The 22434-nt window shown below is 36.8% G+C and overlaps 3 protein-coding genes across 4 annotated transcripts; 1 reads left to right on the forward strand and 2 right to left on the reverse strand.

The window, feature by feature from the left end:
* Positions 1-502: 502 nt before the first annotated feature.
* Positions 503-3277, reverse strand: LOC141836141 (uncharacterized). The gene is made up of 4 exons (XM_074723561.1): positions 2892-3277; positions 1258-1346; positions 1034-1131; positions 503-755 (listed from the first exon to the last, which is right to left on the reverse strand). Exons 1-4 carry the CDS (start codon positions 2899-2901, stop codon positions 632-634), a joined length of 321 nt encoding a protein of 106 aa, XP_074579662.1. The 5' UTR covers positions 2902-3277; the 3' UTR covers positions 503-631.
* Positions 3278-4188: 911 nt separating this feature from the next.
* On the reverse strand, positions 4189-7271 carry LOC141836366 (uncharacterized). Its single transcript, XM_074723834.1, has 5 exons — positions 7069-7271; positions 5601-6098; positions 4928-5231; positions 4755-4832; positions 4189-4384 (listed from the first exon to the last, which is right to left on the reverse strand). The coding sequence occupies exons 1-5, from the start codon at positions 7071-7073 to the stop codon at positions 4325-4327; spliced, it is 945 nt and encodes a 314-aa protein (XP_074579935.1). The 5' UTR covers positions 7074-7271; the 3' UTR covers positions 4189-4324.
* A 3049-nt stretch (positions 7272-10320) lies between these two features.
* LOC141836568 (uncharacterized protein At4g10930) lies at positions 10321-22314 on the forward strand. Of its 2 annotated transcripts, XM_074724075.1 has the most exons (15): positions 10321-10370; positions 10555-10641; positions 11423-11508; positions 12089-12179; positions 12417-12466; positions 14355-14424; positions 14507-14616; positions 15154-15219; positions 15388-16055; positions 16230-16313; positions 16883-17036; positions 18228-19479; positions 19573-19647; positions 20048-21214; positions 21898-22314. In XM_074724075.1, exons 2-15 carry the CDS (start codon positions 10579-10581, stop codon positions 22105-22107), a joined length of 4146 nt encoding a protein of 1381 aa, XP_074580176.1. In that variant the 5' UTR covers positions 10321-10370; positions 10555-10578; the 3' UTR covers positions 22108-22314. The 2 variants fall into 2 exon arrangements, with proteins under 2 accessions (XP_074580176.1, XP_074580177.1); XM_074724076.1 differs by lacking the exon at positions 16230-16313.
* The last annotated feature ends 120 nt before the right edge of the window (positions 22315-22434 follow it).

Below are 22434 nucleotides of genomic sequence, written 5' to 3' on the forward strand. Positions count from 1 at the left end.
CTCGATCGTGTTCTTCAAAATTTATAAAAGAAATCATCTCGACGACCTACCATCTAATCCAAGCTATAATTTCTCATCCTCTTTGTCAAAGAAGACAATTGTAGGGGAAGGTTCGTATGAGTAACTGAGAAGGCTTGCGCCAAATAAAACGTATAAGTAACTGAGAAGGCTTGTGCCAAATAAAATAACACCAAAATAATTTTTTATTTCTAATTATTCAATTTTTTATTTTTAAAAATTTTCTCTTATAATTAACTAATAATAAATAATAACTTTTTATTTTTTTATTTTATTAGCGTTTCTTTAATTTTTAATTTTTATTAATTTTCTTTTTTAATTTTACATTTTTATTTTTTAAAAAATATAAATAAATTTAAAAAATTATCTTGAATTTACAAAGCCTCACCACATCAATCGATATATGGTGAGGCTTTGTAAAATGTAGTTGAAATCTCTATTCAGTTGGAAGCATGTGCTCATCCCTTCTTCGATAAGCTCCGAGATGCAAATACAAGGACGCCAAATGGTGATTTGTTACAAGACAAAGAATTTTGCCATCTATATTATTTTGGAAAAGAAATCCTTACTCAAATTAAGAATAAAAAAAATCCATTTGTTTAGGATCACAGCTTTAAGAAGTGGAAGTGTTCTTTCCAGGTGAAGTGCCGGATTGATTGTTACTATTACTCTCGGATAAATCTGAAGTGGTGTTGCGGAAGCCAAGCTCTGATAAGTCTTGTTTCGCCATCAAGTTTCTGGAAACAAATAAAGCCATTAGTGTGTTTAAGGTACACAAAGTACACAATGGAATTCATGAAAACAAAGATTTCTAATCTACTTGTCAGTCAAGCACCCAGAAGGCATGAACTTCATAAAGACTAATAATCTGTGAATAAAGTGAATAGACCAGCACAAGGCACATAATCGACTTCTTCCAAGACAGCTAAAGATATTAACAGACTTGTTTTCCACTCATTTCTATCTCAAGAATGTTTCATTTAGAGGGAAAAAGCTAAACTAGACACAAACTAACCTTTCCATTCGGCATTGCAAGTATTTCTTTGATAGGTGCCTGCATGTTTCTGATTGGTAGCCAGATGATTTGAGACAGGCAATGTACTCTTTTTTCTCCTGTGAAAAAAAACATTGGAGGAATGTGATTCAGTATGTGCAGTCGCGAAAATAACTTAACATAATTCTAATTGAATGTGATAAAGTTAAGAAAAGAAGGTGCTATAACCATATAGTTTATCTTACTAAATCACACTCGTGTAAGTGGTCTAAAGGAAATACGCCTTTTTCAGGAGGAACAGGTCTTGCTCCTCTACTTCCACCAAATGATCCGCCTATTAAAATCATAGAGAAACTCAAATAGTGTCTCATTGCATTCTTGCATAATAAACATACTTGAAAATCTGCACGAGTAATCAAATAAATACAAACATGCTTGTATAATGGGCATACTGGCAATCTTCACATGGAAAAGAAGTCAAAGCAGTAATATTCAAGAGAATAAACAAGCATCTTGGGCATGAAACTATGCTTTAGGAAATCACAATAACAAAATAAAAGAAGCAAATATTTCATAATTGCATGAAACATTTTGTGCCATTTGAACCTTGTTGAGGTAATACCTTCAGTCAAAATAATGAAGTTATCTAAAGGTACTGGTTTTCACCATTACTCCATTAGTACAACATGAAGTTACCAACATATTCAAAATAGGTCTCCTTCGTGAATGATTTGATATTATGCTAGTTGATAAAGATTTAGATAGAATAAAAGGGTGAAATGCTGTTTGATATTATGCTAGTTGATGAGAGTTTAAATAGAATAAACATGAAGCTTGAATTTGGAGAAAATTTTAGAAAATAAAGGTTTTAAACAAACATCATGGCATCGACAAATCATGTCATTCTCAATAATTTAAGGTTGGCTGTATGAAACTTGTACCTCTGTTAAACTTTATACAAGACTATATCACTAGGACCACTCAAATCTCCTAAATTGCTTCTAATAATGTATCAGAAAGACTATCATCATGTAAAACATATATAAATTTCAGCCTGACTAGCCACTTTTTTTTCGCAACTAAGACTCCTACTATATGTGATATATAACCACCATAACACTAGCTAGAAGGGATTATCTGAACTCAACATGATGTCCAAAACTGAGAGCTATCTTAAATTATATCAGGGGTAGTTTGACATCATGTGGGAAGGGAGCCTGATAGAATAAATAATGGTCATGAAATGATCAAAGATCATGTTCATGATTCAGTAACAAATCTTTATAATTTGATGTTTATAAAGATTAAGATGGTAGGAATACCCAACAAATCATGTTAATGTTCTATTTTTTCACAGCTGAGATGAAGTCAAATTCTGCAATTACAATTACTAATTAACAAGCAAAATGTGAAATGATTATGCCTCAATCAACTAGATAAACAGATTAAGAAAATACTATCAAAACCAATTTGGATGTACAAAAGGACCAAGCTTTAAGTCAACATGGGAGTCTCCCTTGTACTAGTCAACAAAGGTCGCATGATAGAGCAAATACCAACCTGCAAGCAACTGATTATACTTAGCGCCTTTCAATGCACTACTTTCCAACTGGGAATAATTTTATAAGTTAGAGAAACAAGTTTAGGATCTAAACGTTCACGAGAATGCAGATTCTTCAAAGACTATTAACAGTGCATCAAGTCTGCAACTCCAGCCAAAATGATACTAAATCTCAGCTAAAGATGCGATTTTAAAATTTCCGCCAATTCTTCTTATTAAAAAAATTGATGTTTAATTCTTCCAAAACAAAATGGTAGAGATGAATAATCGCGGGGGAGACCGAATGAGAAACAATAACAATAATCGAAACGTACTAACCTGCGCTCATCTGTCGTAAAAGGAGTTTCTTCCGCTCGATGAGGGTTTCCGATTACTTGATCGAGCTCGAATGAGAACGATGACAGAAGACGCAAAGCTCGTCTCTCCAAGAGTATGATTGTGCCGAGCAAAGGCTGAGTTGTCGCGTAGGCAGGAAGTCGATTAAGTGTAGTGGAAGTGAAGAGTTATCTATGTGAGGAAGGAGGCCGAACAAGTATAACAACGACTATCGCCTATCGGATTTAACAATAGCCTACTGGATCTAAGACGAGAGGAATCACTCCGCCGCCGCCGGCGAGATTTTCTGCAGGAGTCAGCGTCTAAGACGCGTCGATCAGCGCCACCACACGAGGGGAGAAGTGGTGCCGCCGGCGGTCGAGGTGGGGGAGGTTCAAACGAAGAGAAGGGATGATGGATGACTGGGATCCCTAGTTATATTTTCTTTTACTACTGTTTCTTTTACAGCACGACCCCCCTTTTTTCCAAATTATCTCACTAAGACAACAACGTTTTTGTTTCGTTTATAAAAAGAACCTTCTTTTTTTTTTTTTGAAATTTCATTAAAGATACATTTTCGATAGTGATGGATAGGCCCTCCGATGAATTTCAATATAACCGTATTGGGTCAATCGGGTTGGCCCACCTCTCAAGTAATTTAGATAGATTGAGTTAAAATTTTATAAACTTATTTTAAGATGGATTCAGATAGGTTAACTTGTCTAAACCCGTGACCCGCATGGGTTGGTCCACGATAGACTTGAGTTGACCCTGCAGGTTAAAAAAGTTTATTTATTTATTATAAATTTTAAAATTAAAGTAGAAAAACTTAATGAATTAGTTGATTTGATCCATCTAAATTACAATTCAAATTTAAAAATTTAAACTATAATTTAAACTTAAAATTTTTAATATTTTAATATTTTTTATTTTTTAACAAGCTCGTGGATTGGTCCGTCTAATCCGCAATCCGTCTTGAGTTGGAGATTTTTCAATCTGTCAAGTTGATGGGTCGACCCATCTCGTTCCACCATAGGGTTTTAAGTAGGTTGATCTGACAGCTTTAAATTCCAACAATCACTAATCTCTTTTTTTTTCCTTCAATCTATCCATATTTTGAGTTTTGTTAATTAAATCGGCTTTCCTTCCTAATTCATCCATCGAATAAGATTAAAATATAATTTATACAAAGTTCTTTATGGTACATGTTAACTTTTTCAAACAACTAGATCACATTCTAACCTAGTTCTAAAGAAATCATCTAACTTATCATACATAAATCTTGATTCATATGCTCAATCAAAATTGGAAGAAAAAAAGGGAAAAAATAATATATTTGTGAGGAATAGTTCGTACAATTGCTCACATTAAAATTCAAAAAAAAACATCAAAGAAAAGGGAAGAAAAACAAAAGAAATTGCCCCTTCTTATCCCCTTCACTCTGAATCCGAGTCCATGCTCTCCATTCCCTTCAACCCTCTTCGCTTCTTCTTCTTCTGCTCAAAGCCAACAAACAGATACTAAATAAATATTTATCCATAGAAAATTTAAATAGCAATGTAATTTATAGAATAGATATAGATATTTCATGCTTTTATAGTTAAAAAATACGTTGATTATTGATTTAAGGGGGGAAAAGTGAACGATAAGTGGAGAGCAAGCCACCGCACCAAATGGAACAAAACACACGTGGACCCACTTGAAAGGGCCAACAAAGACATGCTGCATTAAAGACATGCAACAATGAAGGAAACCCAAGGAACATTGTCAAAATGCAGCAGTGAAAGCAATCAAAAAGGCAGAAAATGGCCCGTCAAAATTCAGATGAAACAAACATCAGAGCATGAGATTGATGGAGATGGATACCTTCCTCGCGCATTTCTTCTCCCTCACTTCATACCTTGCCCTCGTCAAATCCGGCAGCCACATACCTGGATAACAGTACTGGGATCCAAATTACGAGAAAATGAGCAACAAGTTGTGATTTTGCTGAATCCGAAGAATGGAAGAATATGGAAGCAGTGCGCTGTGTTTTGTACCTGCAAGCTCCTGTCAATGTTCTTTGCCCTCTTCTTGGGGCGTTGGGGGAGCTTGGTGCCCTTCATGGCCATGAAATCATCCTCTTTCTCCTTTCTCGAGAGGGAGAGATGGATCCTGGGCCACTCGAAATGATCCAGATTGATTCTCTCCTTTGGCTTCAGATCGGACGGTTGCTTTGGGTCTGGATTCGCGGACCCATCAGCTGCTTCGCTGCCGGCGGCGGGGGAGGAGGTTTTTGGGGACTTCTCCGGCGAGCGGCGCTTCTCGGGTCGTGCTCGGCCCTCCGATCGCTCTTCGACGCTCCTGATCATGGCACGGCACGAGGTGGAGGAGAGAGGTCAGTGGGTGGGACTTGGGAGAGAAAAAGAAAGCATGGTCTACAGATTCTAATACCGCTATAAATTAAGGTAAACAAGATAATATAATATATAGGAATAGAGGGAAGTATCAGGCCACCACCTGCTACAGTTGCTTAAACCAAAGCAAAAAAAGGAAAACAGTGTGTTAAACGAGGTCACACATCGTGTCAAAGGCGTCCGTGGAAGAACAGATGAACGCAGGAAAATACCAATTTTTATCGTCAAATTTTCTTGAGATCAAAAGAATGGTAGGAAAATTAATGGAGAAATTAGGTGGAATTGATTTGAAGGAAGAAAAGAAGGAACTTTGTACCTATTGAGGAGAGACGCCGTGGGACCGCGGACTGGCACGCACGACAGCCACGTTCTGGTGGCATACGGCCCGCAGGGTGGAGGCAAGGCTGCAGGGGTGGCGGTGTCAGCCGAGGATCGCCGCTGGAGCGTCGAATGCGACGGCGGCTCGTCGCCTTCCACCGCCGCCGACGGCGCGGCCGCCGTCGTGCGACCTTCGGCCCTCAGCCCTCGCGACCGCTTCCTGTGCCCCCACTGGAAGAGGACATTTTCGGGGCTCGCCCTGTTGGCGGCGTCGGCTTCCGAGGAGGAGACGTAGAAGCGATCTCGGTTGGGGGACCGGCAGTCCGATACGGATCTGGGATTCACCGTAAGTAATTTGGGTCCCTGAGGGGAGCAGTTTGGAAATCCGTGGTCATCGTCGGCGGCGGCGCCGCCGCCGGATTCCTTGGAGGCATTCAAGCTGGGCTTTCTGCCATTGCTGAGGAGGATAACATCTGGGCTATTCAGTCTCTGGAATCTGATGGCGAAAAAAAACAGATCAAGCCTCAAACATCCGAGGAAGTACAGCTCGTTTGAAGGAAACTTCAGTTGAGAGAAAGAAATAAAGAACGACTGATCACAACTCTGCTAAAAAAAAATGGCTACGGATCCATCTGGAACTCAATTAAGAGTCGCCAATCTGCAATACCTGAGAAATCTTAGGTAATAGAGCAGAAATCAGTGAGAAAAATCTGAGAAGACGCTGCTTTTGGTACGAAAGGGCAAAAACTAGACACGACCTAGGAAAACAACAAACGAGAAACAACGACGCATCAATGAGATTCAAATAACGAGTAGCTGCTTAGCAAATCGATCAAGAAAAGGATGCTTCCCTCTCAATTTCTGACGGAAGAAGCTGAAAATAGAAGAGGGAAAAGAGGAAGTGTACGCAATGAAGAAATAGAAGGAAATTTCATCATTCCGTCGAGTAACACTTGCCGTGAGGCCGCAGAAGATGCGATCGCTATCTCCTCAACTGGAAATACTCGGAAGAACAGAAACAACTGAAAAACTTCTTTGATCTGAAATATCTGAAACTACCAAAACCAGCGATTTGCAACTAAGAGTTGTCGATTTGAAAAGGACAGAAATCCTAAAAGGTAGCATAGAGGGCGAGGTGGATTTCTCTTCGGATGCTCTATAGAGGCACCATCAGAAATCAAACTTCCGCTGCTCAAATGGAGGAGAAACTGCGAGATCAGGTCGTAGTCTTTAAAAACGGCGACAGCCAGAGGAAATCACCACAATCTACCGCCCTCGGAGCCATTAGCGACCATCGGCAAGATGGAAAGAAAACATGCTCTTCAAATCAAGACCTTTTACAACAAAAGGCAAAAGAAAACATCCATCGATCTCGTCGCACAAGGCCACTCGGACAAAAAAGCACAAAATCACTGGAAAATCATAACCAATCAAAACCATAGAGATGCAGGAAGGATTGCAGTAACCTCATCGTGCTCGACTTCAGGAGGATTCAAGGCCCATTTCCCCCCATTCTCCGCAGCTCAATCGTTCAACAGATCGCGTAGATTACAGACTTTTTGGGCAGAAGATTCGCCCCTCCATATCGATTTCTTCCATGTATGGTTCTCCTGAGATAGAATTGAAGAAGCATGAGCAATCAAATAGAGCTTGAGAGGGGTAAAAGAGATTGAAGCAGAGAGGAGAGAAGAGAGCAGGGGAAGGGAGAAGGCGGAACCGGTTATAAAAGAACCATTAACACCAGAGTTTCATCGAACTGGACGTACCCAAAATACCCCTACTCCCAGCTGAGCGGCCCGGTATCAATTTATAAATAGATAAAGAATAAAGGGCTAAAACGTAAAGTAAAGCAAAGCAAATAACTAAATATTAAATATTAATCGAAGATAATTGAATCTGAAGAACTAAATATTTGTATATAGATAATTAGATATTTTAGATTAGATTCGATCAATAATTTAGTAAAAGAGACTGGAAATTCTCAATCGAATAAAAAATGCCTTTTTGGGTAGAGGATAAATAGAAGAGGACTAGATGATCCTTTACGAAAAAGGAAACAACAATATTTTCCTCTCCTCTCCTCTCCTCTCCTCTTCCTTTATCTTCTGAAGTAAACAGAGAGACTCAACTGTCGATTGCGCACTGGCAAAAGCCATCGGACCAGCATACGGGAGTTCTACCAACTACCTTTCTTGCAAGCGGTGGAGCCCACTGCGTTGGCATGCACGACAGCAATCATGGCACAGAAAAGCCGTCAACGGCAAATCCTGCTTTACACCCCAACATGTACCTGAATTGAATCATTCCCGTCCGTCAGACGAGTACGTGATCCTAACACTAATCTCAAGGCACGAATGGACTTCCTTCTCGCGGCGGCGGCGGCGGCGGCGTTCAGTGGCGTCTGCAGAACAATGGAGTCGTCTTCGCTTCTTCCCGCACGATTCTACGAAGTCAAGAAGTAGTCAACGCCCTTCCCCGTCGTTTTCCTGGTCGCTTCACCTCTCGCCCTTTCCAATCGGGTCCGATTAAAGAAAGCCTGGAGTCTCTGTTGTTTGGTTGCTTCGATGCTGGTGGACTCTGTCTTTCTGGATTAAAAATGTTGTTGTTTTTTTTATTATTTTATCACATTCTGTTGATTCTTCTAAGTTTGTTTCCTTTGAAAGTTGAAGGCGATTTGGCAAACTTGTTTATCTGCAACGCTTAAATTGCACCGCATTGAGGTATTCCTTTATGATCTGTAAACTAATTGATTTCTTTTCTTTTCTTTTTTTTTTTTGGATTTTGTCAACAAAACTGCTACAGTCTGAAAGTTTCTGAAATATATATATGATTCTGTATGCAAAATCTCTTTCTTCGCTTACCTACCCAATTTCTTCAATACCTTCATTTTTGTTTTGTTCGCCAAGAACTGTTTGGAGGTTGTGGACGATGGGGTTTCGAAAATTAAAGATCTGAGTATTTTTATTTTGGTATTTATTACTGTTCCTCGTGTTTCTTCGTGATCGCTCCGTTTCCTTCCTTCTCAATGAAAGAGAACTTTATAAGAGGGTTGACTTTTAGCAAGTGACCTATTTAATTTGTCTATGTTTCACACCTCTCTTTATCAAGAGTATATTATTGTTTGACTTTTGAAAGGAAAAAAACAATAGATTTCTGCTAGTTCCGTTGTTTGTTTTTGTTTGTTTGTCATTGTAACTCGTTTCAAGTTCTTGATGGTAACTGTTCTCATTAAATATCCCGGATAATCAAATCATCAGTCAATAAATGATTCGATGTGCATGATTTTCTAACAGAGTTCGAAAGAAAAGAAGATGAAGACTTGAAATGCACTTTAATAGAATGTAAGAATAGTGCCGGAGAATTTTAACAGACTAATCCGACGTTGAAGTTAAGGTTCTTCCAAAGAAATATAATTTAGACAGCAAAGAAGATGATGTCAGAAAAGTTTTCAAAATCAAACATAGAATAAGATTGCGTATTAGACTTTTTATAGCTCGCTAAGGGCATGGGATGACATTATTATAGAAATTTACGATGGGATCAGATTCGACAATTATTTCTTTTTAATCTTATATACAAAAAAAGATATTCGAGATGATAAGATCTGGCAACCTCGTAATCATCTAGTATTATTGGACCGTCGCATGCCCATAAGAGTATTTGCGTTCCCTCTGTAGGTCCATATAAGATAGTGGTTTGTAAAAAACGTAAAAGTGGATTTCAGGACGAAGCCAATTAAAATAGCATGGCCGAGATGAGATGATCGAGATCAAAACGGCTGAGATTTAGATGGTCAAGATAAGACTTTGGGATCGGAGGAGATTACTTTGGAGGCTCAAGTGAGATCTAAGATTGCGACCATATTAAGTCTGAAGTACAATCTAAGCCGAAGGCAATAGCTATCTCACTCTGATGGTATCATTACTCTCTTATTCATGTTTTGTCGAGTGTGTTTTTTTTTTTGCCCCTGAGGTATAACTGAGTTGGTTACAACGCAGCAGACTTGCAGAAGAAGACAAGGGTTCGAATGGATTCCACCTTTTTTGCAAAAGAATGTGTTTGTTTCTCTCCCTTTCTCAAACGCATCAAGAAACGCAAGAGGTCGCGAAATGGGCCTGTTGAAGTTTTTTTTAACAGAGCGTTTTAACAGCGGCCCAATTAAAGATCAATTTGGCCCAAGTAAATTTCATGCACGGCAACGGGCCGGAATTATAACGTCCAACGCACGCTGGTTCGCTCCGACGACGACAACAAACCCCTCGCCGCCCACTTCCTCCGTCGCCGGCGGACGACGTCCTTCGCCCCTTTCTTCTATCCCCAATTATCTCCCAGAGAGAGGAGATCCCGAAGTATAGGCGAGGCAGCGCAGCCACCGGCCTCCCGCATCACCCGCGTTGTCGCGCAGTGTGGCGGAGCTGGTAAAGCGTCCCGTTCGATCGGTCCCTCGCAGGAATCCACGTCGTCTGATGTGCTTGAACAGTCTACGGTCGAAGCGTTGTTTCTTGTTTCTCTTCTGTTCCGCCTAGTTCTCTCTTTAGCTTTCTTCCTCTCCTTTCTTTTCTCAGATTGATTGTCAATCAGTCCCGTTAAGTCAGCCTTACTTACCCTCCGACTACAAGATTCCACCTTGGCATCAACCGGGGTTGGAAAAGGATCCCTCTGTTTTTGTTTTTTTCCACCCTTTTTTTTGTTAATTCCTAATGAATTCCGCAGGATTTTTAGCTTCCGGCTAATTTTCGGAGGGGTTCTAGAGGGCCCAATTTCAACGGTATCAGGAACTCATTACTCCCCTTATAATGCTTTTCCTTGTCAACAAATTCGTTGTTGGAACATATCTTATCGTCTCCCCGATCTTGAGCTACAATGAATGTTCCAGCTTACTTTCATGATAGATTACTGTAGGTATTTGTTTAACTATTTTTTGTTGAGATGTTTTGTTCTTACTTTTTCAGATCACGTATTGGTTTCGCAATCAAATGTATCTACAGGAGAGTAATGAAGGAGAATATATAGAAACAGTTGAAGATGAAGATGATAGGGTAATTCCTTCTTGACTCAGTATTTGAGACGTCTGAGTAACTTCTCCATCTGTTACTAATGACATATTTTCTTTACTGCAATAGTTTCTTGTCAAAAATAAAGTAAATCAAATTTCAAGAATTGCTATGCGTCATAGAAGATGCAAAAGTTGTTGTTGTTTTTTTTTTTGCAATTTCCATCCATTATCAAAGATTAGTTTCTGTATAAAATTAACTACCTAATGGACTTTGATGCCAATAATGTGTTGCATAGCATAGTTGTCACTGGGGAGTCGGGATACCTATGTGAATTGCCTATGAGTTTACTTGTTACATTTGCAAGTATGGTTACCTTCACAATTAACACTGTTTACATCTCCATGTTGATAAATAATAACTAGGAAGGGAAAATATCTAAATGTTTGATCTCCTTTCTAAATCAAATATCCTTGTTCATAAGTGAATTTTTATTTAGCCAAGCATCATCTAGTTTTATTTGTGCAAAGCATTGTTACTTAAAAATCAAAGACAATTTAACTGAAGTATCCAGTATTTAGCTAAGAGGATCCTATTGCATCTGGCCATGTGCATTGCTATGTAGATAATCTCATCTAAGAAATTGGTTGTAATAATGCAATATTGGTAACCTAGCCTAGCTATTACTTTGGTCACTTTGTTCTTATGCTGGCATGATATATCTGTATATCATTCATCATTCTTCCATAAGGATATTCCATTTCAGAAATAAACATGCTGATCTTTTAGCATTCTGACATTTGTATATTGCACATCATCCTTGCAGGAAGATATTCTGTTTGAGAATGAAAGATGTGGAATATGTATGGATGTAGTCATTGATAGAGGGGCTCTAGATTGCTGCGATCATTGGTATGCCATGTTGATGATGCGTTGAATAGTGATCTTGTCTTTTTCTGTTATTATCTTTGGTATGAAAATATAGGTCATGCAATTTCTTACTTAATATATGTTTTGGTGTCTTACAAATTTCAGTCTTCTTAAAATTGTTTATCGAGTACATTTTACTTTTATCTTCATGCCTATCTAGTTCAAATATTTGACAGTAGCTATCAGTCGTGCACATATTTTGAGTTGCTCCTTTGAATTCCTATTTCACCAATCTTGTCACTTTTATATTATTATTTTCCTTTTTCTTTCATGCTGGTGATTCTAACATTCATTATTAGATTGTGTTTTACTTTCTTTTTATTATTGGCTTTTTTGTTGTTTTCCTTATTCTCTATTTGTTCTTCTTTTAAATCCATGCTGCACCTAGGATCATCACCTAGAGGGAACAAACTTTGGTCCATGTTCTTGCATGATCATTTGGTTCATAATGAGCCTTGATACTGGCACCATTCTTGTGTAGTTTAATGTTGCAATTCATCATTTTACTCCATTATTTATGGCGCTATTAGTTCTTTTACTTCTATTTCATATGTGATTCCAGGTTCTGCTTTGCCTGCATTGACAACTGGGCTACCATTACAAATTGCTGTCCAATTTGCAAAAACGAATTTCAGCTTATCACTTGTTTGCCAGTGAGTAATATTATTTAGGCAAAGCAACTCTCTGGGCCTTCAAATGGGTCATCGTCTTGTTGAATTGGTGTATCTGTAATTGATATAGATGCACATGTATTTACCAATACTAAATCTGCTGTGTATATGTTTCATTTCGATCTTGATTTGATCTGCATCTTTCATATTCATTTTGAGTTTTCTAACTGGCACTGTCTTAGTTCACCATATCTCATTACTTGTGTGGAATAAATGTAGGTATATGACACCACTGGAAGTGCTAGTGTTGAGAATTACTTGCTTTCCAGGTAATATTTTTTGAACTAATAATAATGCCAGTACATTTATCAATCATTAGTGATTATTATTAGTTGATTCCTGGTCTTTTCATTCACTTTCTATTTGGTGCATTAATAATGAGCATTGGGATGCTCTCGAATTGGAAAATGAAGGATATGTGTTGGTTAAATATTATTCCTTCATTGCTAACATCTCTAAACAACTATCAGACAGTTTTTAAAAGATATCCAAACAGTTGCCTAGTTGCCAAGGAGAAATGAGGATGAATGCATTGGCACATGCCTGAGCAAGTGTCATTAGCTAGGTGCTAATGTGAAATTGCCTAGTTTTGGATGTTGGATGGTCAAACTGGAAAGTTCATAAACTATAAAAACAAAATGAAATGCTGAGCTCTTTATTCTCTCATTCGAAGCCCTGATCTCCTCTTTCACAGACACCTCTCCCACATGAAACTCTTGAAAGTGAACACTTCTCTTGCACAAACTCTTCCAAGATTTGCTCTCTAGATGACAATGCTTACAACACCAACCACCACCAAGGCTTTATCCCACTAAAGTGGGGTCAGTCTAGATGACAATGCTTGCATGCAAAAAAAAAAAAAAAATCTTTGCATCTAGATCTTTATCATGCAGTGTATTGCAGTGAAGCTCAGTCTTGTGCAGACATTAGCATAGCTAGTTGCACGATAGATAGTGGTGGAGCTTGATAACAAGGCAGGAAACAGTGGAGGGGATGCGGAGTTTTCTTGAGGATTTAAATTGAGTATTCAATGTAAATAGTTTAATACTACTATTCAAGTAAAAAATTATCATAATATATCATTTATAATGCTATTTTATAAATGATCATGAGCTAATAATATACGTTATCAATAATTAGCTCTTAAGTTTTATTTATTAATATTTACATATTGATAATCTTGTATTATTTACTAATCATAAAATATTATTAACAATAATCTGATATTATTAGATATACAGGTTGTTAAGAATAAGATATAACTGGTAATTTATTAAGCATTATGGAAGTTTAATATTAATTGTTAATTATTTAGATATTTAAGTTATTAGTTATTAAGTATTATTTATTAATATTTGCTTAACTGGTACTCTACCCTTATTATCATTTTTTACTGCATGTAAAGCATCTTGAATGGCTTGGAGAATGCTTAGCGACTTGTCAATATGTGGCCTTGCCCATCAGGAGATTGAACATGACAGATGCATTCTGATTGCATTACTGTAAATAGGTGAACTGTTACCTGGAGGATTGCAAAATGGTGATCAGTTTTCTAAGTATAGAATGCCTGAATTTGATGCTCAAGAATACATTATAATGATCCTTCTTAGTGAACTTGTACTAGTGTGTAGAAGATTATATAGCTTATGAAATAACTCCAAGAAGCAAACTAGATCACTTCCTGTGGTCCTGTCTTATTGCTTTACTGAATTCTTGAATTTTGTATGGTTTCTTGCAAGCTGCTTGAAAAATTAGTGCAGTGGTGGTTTTCTTTTCTTTTTAGCTTTTCTGGAAGCTATCAGCTTTTTCAGTGTAGCCTTCATGTCAATCAACAATTTAAAATTGAGATTAGCCATTCAAGATTTTTTTTGTGTCTTAAAGCTGTTTTATTATCCTAATCAGGTGTTGTACTTGAAAATTAATGGGTTCTTTACTTGTAATTGATTGTTAATCCTTTGTTGGCCATTGCCTATAGAAGCTTCATACAAAAAAAGCTTTTATTGACAGTTCATCTTTAGACCTCTATTTCCATGCATCATGATTGCTATCTGTAGGAGGCTGAATTTTACATTCATCATTCATTTGTCTAGTCTCAAGTGCTTTTTTATGCAATTGTCTGAGAAACATGGGTATCAACCTTCTTTCTTTTCTTCATAGAGATGAGGATTGGAGTGTTCAAGGGAAGAACAATACATTGTCATTTCCTTCATACTACATCAGTGAAGATGTAAGGATGCTCTCCTTGCACTGTTCCACCATTGCATGCTGTGGTTTGCAATCAGTACTAATACAGTTATATTCTCCTTCAGGCAGTTGCATGTTTGGATGGCGATGGTTGCAAGGTTCGAAGTGGATTGGCAACAATTGAAGATGATTTAGCTTTTGACACGTCAATTGCTTGTGATTCGTGTGACATATGGTGGATATTAAATACATCTTCTATTTTCTTCTTAATCAACTTTATGTAACTGCAATAAACCCTTCAACAGTATTAGCCATAAGAAACTACTAAATTCATTAATTTTGGTTTTTCAAGCTAGGTACTTGCATAAGTGGGTAATTATATAGATGGTGAACTTGTGCTATAATCAGCTTCCTTCAGTAACTCCTAGGCTAGGAATTATCATTAAGTCTTAATTTAATTTTATACTGTGGGGTTTCCTTGAAAAGGTCCATATACTGAACTGCCATCTCATAATTCATCTTCCATGTCTGTGAGGAGCTTTAGGAAATTAAACTGTAGTTCCTGTTGGCATTTAGATTACTAATCCTTCAGTTTATAGATGAGAAATTTCTCTTTTGAGTTTAATTCTTCTGACATACCCCTTTAGATTTTAGCCAATTCAATCAACTTTTTGGCACCAATATTATGTTGCTTATATTTGTGATATATATTTTCTTGTCATCTGTTGTATAACATGCTTTAACATGTTATGTATGTTACTGTTGAAGGCAGGTATCATGCCTTTTGCGTTGGATTTCACCCTGAGTCCACATCTATCGGTTCTTGGTTATGCCCTAGGTAATTCAGCTATGATACCATCCATTAGGTTTTGAGCTTGTGACACAATTTTTTGTTGAATTGATTCAATGCCAATATGATTTATTATGTAAGTAATTCTTTTTCTTTCATGTTTTTATGATGGTATCAACTATCAATAATGTTTTCTATTTGGCTTTTATTGTCTAGGTGCTTATCTGTTGAAGGATTGCAAAATGTTGATAATGTTTCTGTAGAAGATCAAGGAGTGAATTCTGTTTCAAATGATCCTGAACTTAGATGGGCAATTGACCATTCTTTTCTTGGAAAGGTTTCAGTATCTGTTGCTGATGATGGAGAAACAGCTGTTGTTGTTTCAATGGTTCCAAAGAATCAGATAGATGCAAATAAAGTTTGTTCTTCATTGGAAAATCATGTAAATACAAACATGAGAAAAGAAAATGAAACATCTTTATCCAATTCTAATGTTGATAATATTCTGCTCAATGTTCCAGTTGATAAGATTGCTGGTTACAATCTTAGATGTAATGACTTGGATTACAGAAAAGATCGAATTGATGGAATGGATACTGAAGAAGATAATAACCGTAAGTGTTTGTTGGATAGGTCACCTGAAATTGAGCAGCTTGATAATGAACTGGAAAAAGTTCCTTCATCGTTGCCATCTCTGTCAAGTGCACCGTCAAATATACTTGATTCAACAACAAGGTTATCACAAGTTCAACTGCATAGACCTCTGGAAGATAATTTTGCAGAAGAAACAATGTGCAATTCTTCTAGATATAATGAGCATGATGACTCTTTTTCACTGTCATGTGGGTCTTACCAAAATATTGCTGAACTTCATCAAGATAAATGTAAGTTGTTATGTTGCTGTTTGCTCATCTCTTTTTTTGAATGTTAACAATTAGCAGTTTTCTTCCTTGTTGCAGCTATTGTTTGCTCTCTTTTTTCCCCTAAAGTTTCTTGGTTGCATATTTCCCCAACTAATTTCAGTTGAAAATTTGATCTTATTGTAAATAAATTTTCAGTTGATGAGTTAGCTGATGTTGCTGGCAACGATTCATTAGTTATTAGTAGAAGCTTACACAATCCAGATGAGTGTAATATGTCAGGTAATTAGGTGTTCAATATCGTTTGATTTGTAGATTATTTTTCTGCTGAGGACAATTTCTTTCTGGCTATTGGAATGTGATAAATTAATCTTCTCATTGAGCTTCGAAATAGCAACCACTCTTTTAACAGTTAGCTTTGAAATAATGACCCCCTATTCCAACAGTAAACTATTAAACAAAAATCAACAATAACATGACAGCTTCTGTTTTTAACTTGCTGTCAATAAAATCTCATATCCTGGTAATAATCTTACTAGTTTTCAAATGTCTTGGTGAATTTGATAGGACATCTCCCCAATGCTTTAAACTTAAGTCAGGAGGATTACCATTTTAGCATGTGAATAATGTTATTTAAATGGGATAATGTTGACTCAGTTGATGTGGCCATCCTTTACTGTTGGAATAGCTTTAGTGAATTATGTGTTTCATTTGTGTCCGATTGCTTGAGCGTTACAGATGGAAGCTGCTACAAGTTGTTTCACTTGACATCATTCTGCCTACTGATGGTGTGTTTTTGATTCATCAAAAGAATTCTTGTTCATTCTTGTTTTTGTTTTCCTTTTCTGCAGTAGATGGGATTATCACTAGTTCTGTTGAGGATGTGGTTAATGCCATTTGTCAAGAAGATTTTAAAGTTGGATCTTCAGAAAAGGATAATACAATTGAATCCAATGCTGGAGTTTCTGTGAAGGAGAATACAGTTGAATCCAATGGTCTTATAATGTAAGAAATAGTACCATTGTCTGTTTTCTATAAGTGCATGTTGCTTGTATAATGTTAATGTCAATGCATTCAAAGTCTCAATCAAAGATTTTATGAGGTAATTGTGTTCATACTGACCATTTTAAAATTTTGACAAATTTATGTCTTCCCTATACTTCATCTACGAATACCTCCAAACAATGTACCAAACAGTAAAACAGGATAAAAGTGTGCAAGAAATGTGTTGGAACTAATAGGGTTTGTTGTTGGTGCTGTATACAAGTTCTTAGAAATATGTTTGATTGTTTTCTACTACCTAGAAAGATCAAAAACTAAATAGTTGATTAGTTATCATAAAATTAATCACACTTGTGTTTAAGTTCATTTTTTAACTTGTATTTCTGTGATATGTTTAATACTACTTTGCTCATCGGTGGTTAGTACTTATTAGAACTACTAAATTAGTGCCTCATTAGTAAATTACTCACATATATATAGCAAAGTAAAAAAATAATTACCTACATGCTTTCTTTAGTTTCGTCGCTCACAGTTAATGTTGTTTACACACTTATACTTTCTTTTTTTTTTTTTTTTTTTTTTTACACACTTATACTTGTAGCTTCTGAACCACAACTTGGTAATTTGGTTGAGATGAAGCAAAGAAAAGACTGGTGATCAAGAAAAAGAAATAGCAATAAAGTTACAATTTTGCACATCAATTTTGAGTTATTTATGCATACATATTAAATATTATGACAGTTTGCCTGTTGATAAGTTCTAGATAGCATTTTATCACACATGGATATTATATTGATCAATTATTAATATTTTATCAATCAATTCTTATGAGTATAATTAACTTTAATAATTTTAAGAATAACAGCGGATACACACATCCATGTTGTATATCCACTGTGTTGCATCCGATCACAACAGATTTCATGTACTTTTGTAAACCTCTCCCTCTCTAACTATCTCACTCAAAATGAGTGCATGGCACATTTATTCCTCACTCTGCCCATCCTTTTTTTTTTTTACTTTCCCTTTTTATAGTCATGTATTAAAATGTCTAACTACTTGTTCCTCCAGCTAGTGTTAACTCGAATTATATGTAGATCCAACAAATGATGGTGTTCCAATTCATTCTATTAATTGAGTTTGTGTAAGTTCAGTTTTTAGTTTCATTTTATTTTATTCATCTTCACTTTGCAGGGATGTAAATTCCATAAGCAAGCAAAATGGAAAGCGAAAACAGGAATCTCAGGTTGAAACAAAAACTGTGGAGTGTTCAAAGAAACTTAAATTAGATAAGATATCTCTGATGGAACCTTTAGGAAGTCAAGTTAATGCTAATATTCCAATCTATTCGAAGGCTGTTACAGATAATGAAGATGATAATAGAAAATATTCTGCAAAAGATGGAGTTCTGACTCCAGATATAATGAGTATCGTTCGAGAACGTAAACATAAACCCCATGATGGTCAAAGAGGAAGTGTAAACAAACTTAAAGGAAACATAGATGATTTGGCTGGGCTTAGAGTGAAGAAGATCATGAGAAGAGTTGGAGATAAGGCAGATAAGGAAATTATGGTTCAGAAATTGGGAAAGGAGATAGAAGAAGCTATTCAGGATAAAACTTCTTGTTCTAAGGATAGTACCTTTCACAGCCAACTCTTAACAGCATTTCGCGAAGTGATCATGAAACCCAGAATTGAAGTAACTAATAAGTTTGAGCCTAATCTTCGAATGAGGAAACAATTGCTCAAAAAAGGAAAAATACGTGAAAACTTGACCAAAAAAATTTATGCTACAACAAGTGGGCGACGAAGGCGAGCTTGGGACAGGGATTGGGACATCGAATTCTGGAAACACAGATGTCCAAAAGTAAAGCCTGAAAAAATTGAGACCCTGCAGTCGGTTCTTGAGCTTCTAAAGAAGGTATCAGCTCCTTTCTCCGAGAGTATGGATTTGAGCCCTGAAGGAGATGCAAAAAATTCCATTTTATCTCGAGTATACTTAGCTGATGCATCAGTTTTCCCAAGAAAGGATGATATCAAGCCTCTCTCTGCTGTGGTTAGTGAGGAGAAGGATAAAATTCTTGCTAATGATACTTCAAGTGATGGTGTTGCTAATATAACAAAAGGTTCAAAGCTCCAGACTAAATCACAACTGTCAGGTAATGAGGGAAAGCATAATAGTGCTCCTGTTGCTCTAAAACAAAAGTCAGGAACTTCTCCAGTGTTGGCTGCAAGTATTCTTAAAAGCAAAGCGCAAAATTTAAAGGAGACATCTGTTTCTTCAACAAATTTGAAGGAGACAGATAATAAATCTGCCATGGACAAGAGTGCTAAACGGAAATGGGCAATGGAGATTCTTGCTAGAAAGAATGCTTCTACGAGTTCAAGGGCAGTCCAAGACATTCAAGAAGACGGAGCTCTACTCAAGGGAAACTATCCGTTGCTGGTACATGTTTGATTGTTGGATTTTCGGTTATGGTAGTTATTAGAACTTCTTGTTGACATATATATCATTTTCTTTTTTTCTTTAACTATCTAGGCCCAACTTCCAAGTGACATGAGACCGGTTCCAGCACCTGGACACCAGAATAAAATTCCATTTTCAGTCAGGCAGGTGTGACATTGATTTAATCACTTTATGCCTTTCTCTTCATTTTTTTAGACATACCTTCTACCTACAGCGAAGAATATCCTTACAGTTTCTGCAAGCATAACCCCAATTCCCTGGTGCTAACTCTAGCCAATATTGCCCTGCAATTTATGCTTTTGTAGATTACATGCATTGTAGCCATAATATTAACAGTAGATGAATATTTAGAACAAGTATTCTTCTTCAATAATCCATCTCTTATCATTTTGATTTATTGTTCTAGTTTGTGCTATTCTCTAGATTATAACTATTTGATTCATAAGTTTATCTAGAAGTTAACACTTCCATATTCTACTTAGTTATTCATTGTCATTGGCTTTCTTAAAGCAAGAGATGAATGTTAAGAGTTTCTTTTATATTCTAGGCACAACTATACCGCTTGGCTGAGCATTATTTAAGGAGAACAAATTTATCTGTGATTCGCAGAACTGCTGATGTTGAGTTGGCTGTAGCAGATGCAATTAATGTAGAAAAGGACATTTCAGAAAGATCAAAGAGCAAGATGGTTTACATGAATCTTTGTGCACAAATTCTATCTCAGTGCACTAGGCTTGAATCAGATGCAGCTACATTTGATCAAATGGTAAACAAAGATTGTAGTGTGGATCAGGGAGTTCAAAATCCTGAAAATGGTACAAAACAGGATACTGAAGAAACTATCTCAAAGATAACACCAGTTGGGTTCACTGATGTTGAAGAACTACTGAGAGTTGCTGGTCTTTGCGATTCTCCCCCTAGCAGCCCTGTTAGAATTATAAAGGATCACAATAATGACGTGGGACCAAATAGCGAACATCAAAAAGTTGAAAATGTCCTTCCCGTTGTTATACATCCTCAGTGTACACATGAAGATTCAAAGTTAAAGTTAGATGATGAGGTATACTCTGCATCTTCCAGTTGTGCAAATTCTTCAAAAGGATCAGAATCAGAAAATGGAAATGTTACAATAAAGAGCATAGTATCACCCTCAGAAGAGCCATTTAAGCGTTCCAACTGTGATTCTTCCAAATCTAAGAGTTCAGCAGAAATGTTATTTGTCAATAATCAGGAGAATATGGTGGTCGAGGCACCATCATCTAATTGTTTGAATTTACTTCAGCAAGAAAACGCATGTGGCAAAGGAAATGTATTAGTTAAGGTTGATTCTTCAACTACTATATTTCAACAAGAAAAACTCAATGAACTCTCCTCACCCAAGCCCAACAAGTTGCATGAACCAAAAAAAGAACCTCTATCAACTGATGTCATTGGGGAGGAATGCAATGTGATGGAGAGGAAAGATGCTAGCTCAAGTGACATCATTAATAAAAATAAATGTGATAGTTCAAAAGATGGATCTGCAGTGCCTAAGCTGGAAACCAATAGCTTATCCGAGAATAGTGTTCTTGCTGATGAGGTTCCTTTGAAAGGTGTATCTTCCAGAGGAAAAAGTTCGTCAGATTCTTTAAGCTGTGAAGTTGCTCCTACCGTGGAACTGGCTAAGCCCAGTGGTTCTAGTTCTTCCGAGTCATCTCATTCCGTCTACAAAAAGGTAAGCATTCTTTATGAATATCCTTGAAGATTTATGTCTTGTGGAAATGAATGTGCCATATGCCTGACATTTTTTGGGTAATGAATATTTGAGTGTTGTAAATTCAAACATGTTGAAGATTCTAACATGAAGTAGTTGCCATATTTGCATTTACCATGCTATGCAAACGAGTATTGAGTAGACGACCATAAAATATTTCTCCATTTGGAATGAAACTTCATAATTTTTTTGTTCTTCCATCTCGAGATACTATATTAAGGATTAGGATCATGAATGACTGTCTGGTTTAATGATGATTAAAAGTGGAGGTAAAAAGAAGAGAGAAGGATTGAAGGATGAGCTATTATCAGAGAACAGAAGATGCGCGAGGATAAAGAGGTGATATTAACAGAGAAGGGTAGAGGGGATAAAAATAGAACTATTGAATTACATTAGTGGACTTCTATTTATTTAGTTCAAGCCATCATGAGCATAGAAAACTAGTCTATTCAGAATTCAAGACACCATTGGTTCCTACAATTCCCGCACTATGTACTTTTTCATGAGATACATTGTAATTTCCCTGGAAATCCTCGATTCTTATGACGTAGTTTCTGCACATGAATTTAGTCTAAGTCTACAATAAAACATGCTAATGTTTCATATTCTATCGCAAGCCGACATCTCTATTTGTTATGCTTCAGGTTGAGGCATATATCAAAGAACACATCAGGCCACTTTGCAAAAGCGGAGTGATCACAGTCGAGCAATACAGATGGGCCGTCGGGAGAACCACCGATAAAGTGATGGGATACCATGGCGATGCCAAAACCGCTAACTTTCTCATTAAGGAAGGCGATAAGGTGAAAAAGCTTGCCGAGCAATACATCGAAGTTGCTCAGAAAAAAATGTAATGTAGTAGTTTGTCATCTTAAAATTGAGCATCAAGGCTTCATTGCCAGAGCTTCTTCTATCCTCCCTTACTATATTCCATGATGTTTATTCCTCATCTCTTCTGCATGTAGAAATGACTCAATGTTAAGGCTTAGTCATGGCCAATCTAGCTGTCGTTGTTGCTGTATACTCGAGTAATTTTAATATCCAACGAGAGTTATTTGTTAGGGAAATTTTCATTTTGCTCTCTCAAAATGTCACCTGTTACTCGGAGTTATTGGGGAATGTAAGCTTTAAACTGGATCAAATATGATTTGTTTGTGCAATGTAATTATTTGGACAAACTT

The sequence above is a fragment of the Curcuma longa genome, chromosome 10, assembly GCF_044706935.1.
Source record: "Curcuma longa cultivar G26 ecotype Majalengka, Jawa Barat chromosome 10, ITB_CL_G26_1.1, whole genome shotgun sequence".
Lineage (NCBI taxonomy): Eukaryota > Viridiplantae > Streptophyta > Magnoliopsida > Zingiberales > Zingiberaceae > Curcuma > Curcuma longa.

Bases quoted from the DNA above. Each gene is read 5' to 3' on its own strand.
- LOC141836141 (XM_074723561.1), bottom strand. The intron at 1,132-1,257 runs GTAAGATAAACT...TTTTTTTCACAG, and splicing joins ACTTACACGAGTGTGATTTA to GAGAAAAAAGAGTACATTGC. The intron at 756-1,033 runs GTTAGTTTGTGT...ATTTGTTTCCAG, and splicing joins TTGCAATGCCGAATGGAAAG to AAACTTGATGGCGAAACAAG.
- LOC141836366 (XM_074723834.1), bottom strand. The intron at 4,833-4,927 runs GTACAAAACACA...TTTGGATCCCAG, and splicing joins ACATTGACAGGAGCTTGCAG to TACTGTTATCCAGGTATGTG. The intron at 4,385-4,754 runs GTATCCATCTCC...GGCTTTGAGCAG, and splicing joins AGAAGAAATGCGCGAGGAAG to AAGAAGAAGAAGCGAAGAGG.
- LOC141836568 (XM_074724075.1), top strand. From the start codon at position 10,579: ATGTATCTACAGGAGAGTAATGAAGGAGAATATATAGAAACAGTTGAA. The intron at 14,425-14,506 runs GTAAGGATGCTC...ATTCTCCTTCAG, and splicing joins CATACTACATCAGTGAAGAT to GCAGTTGCATGTTTGGATGG. The intron at 14,617-15,153 runs GTGGATATTAAA...TGTTGAAGGCAG, and splicing joins TGTGATTCGTGTGACATATG to GTATCATGCCTTTTGCGTTG.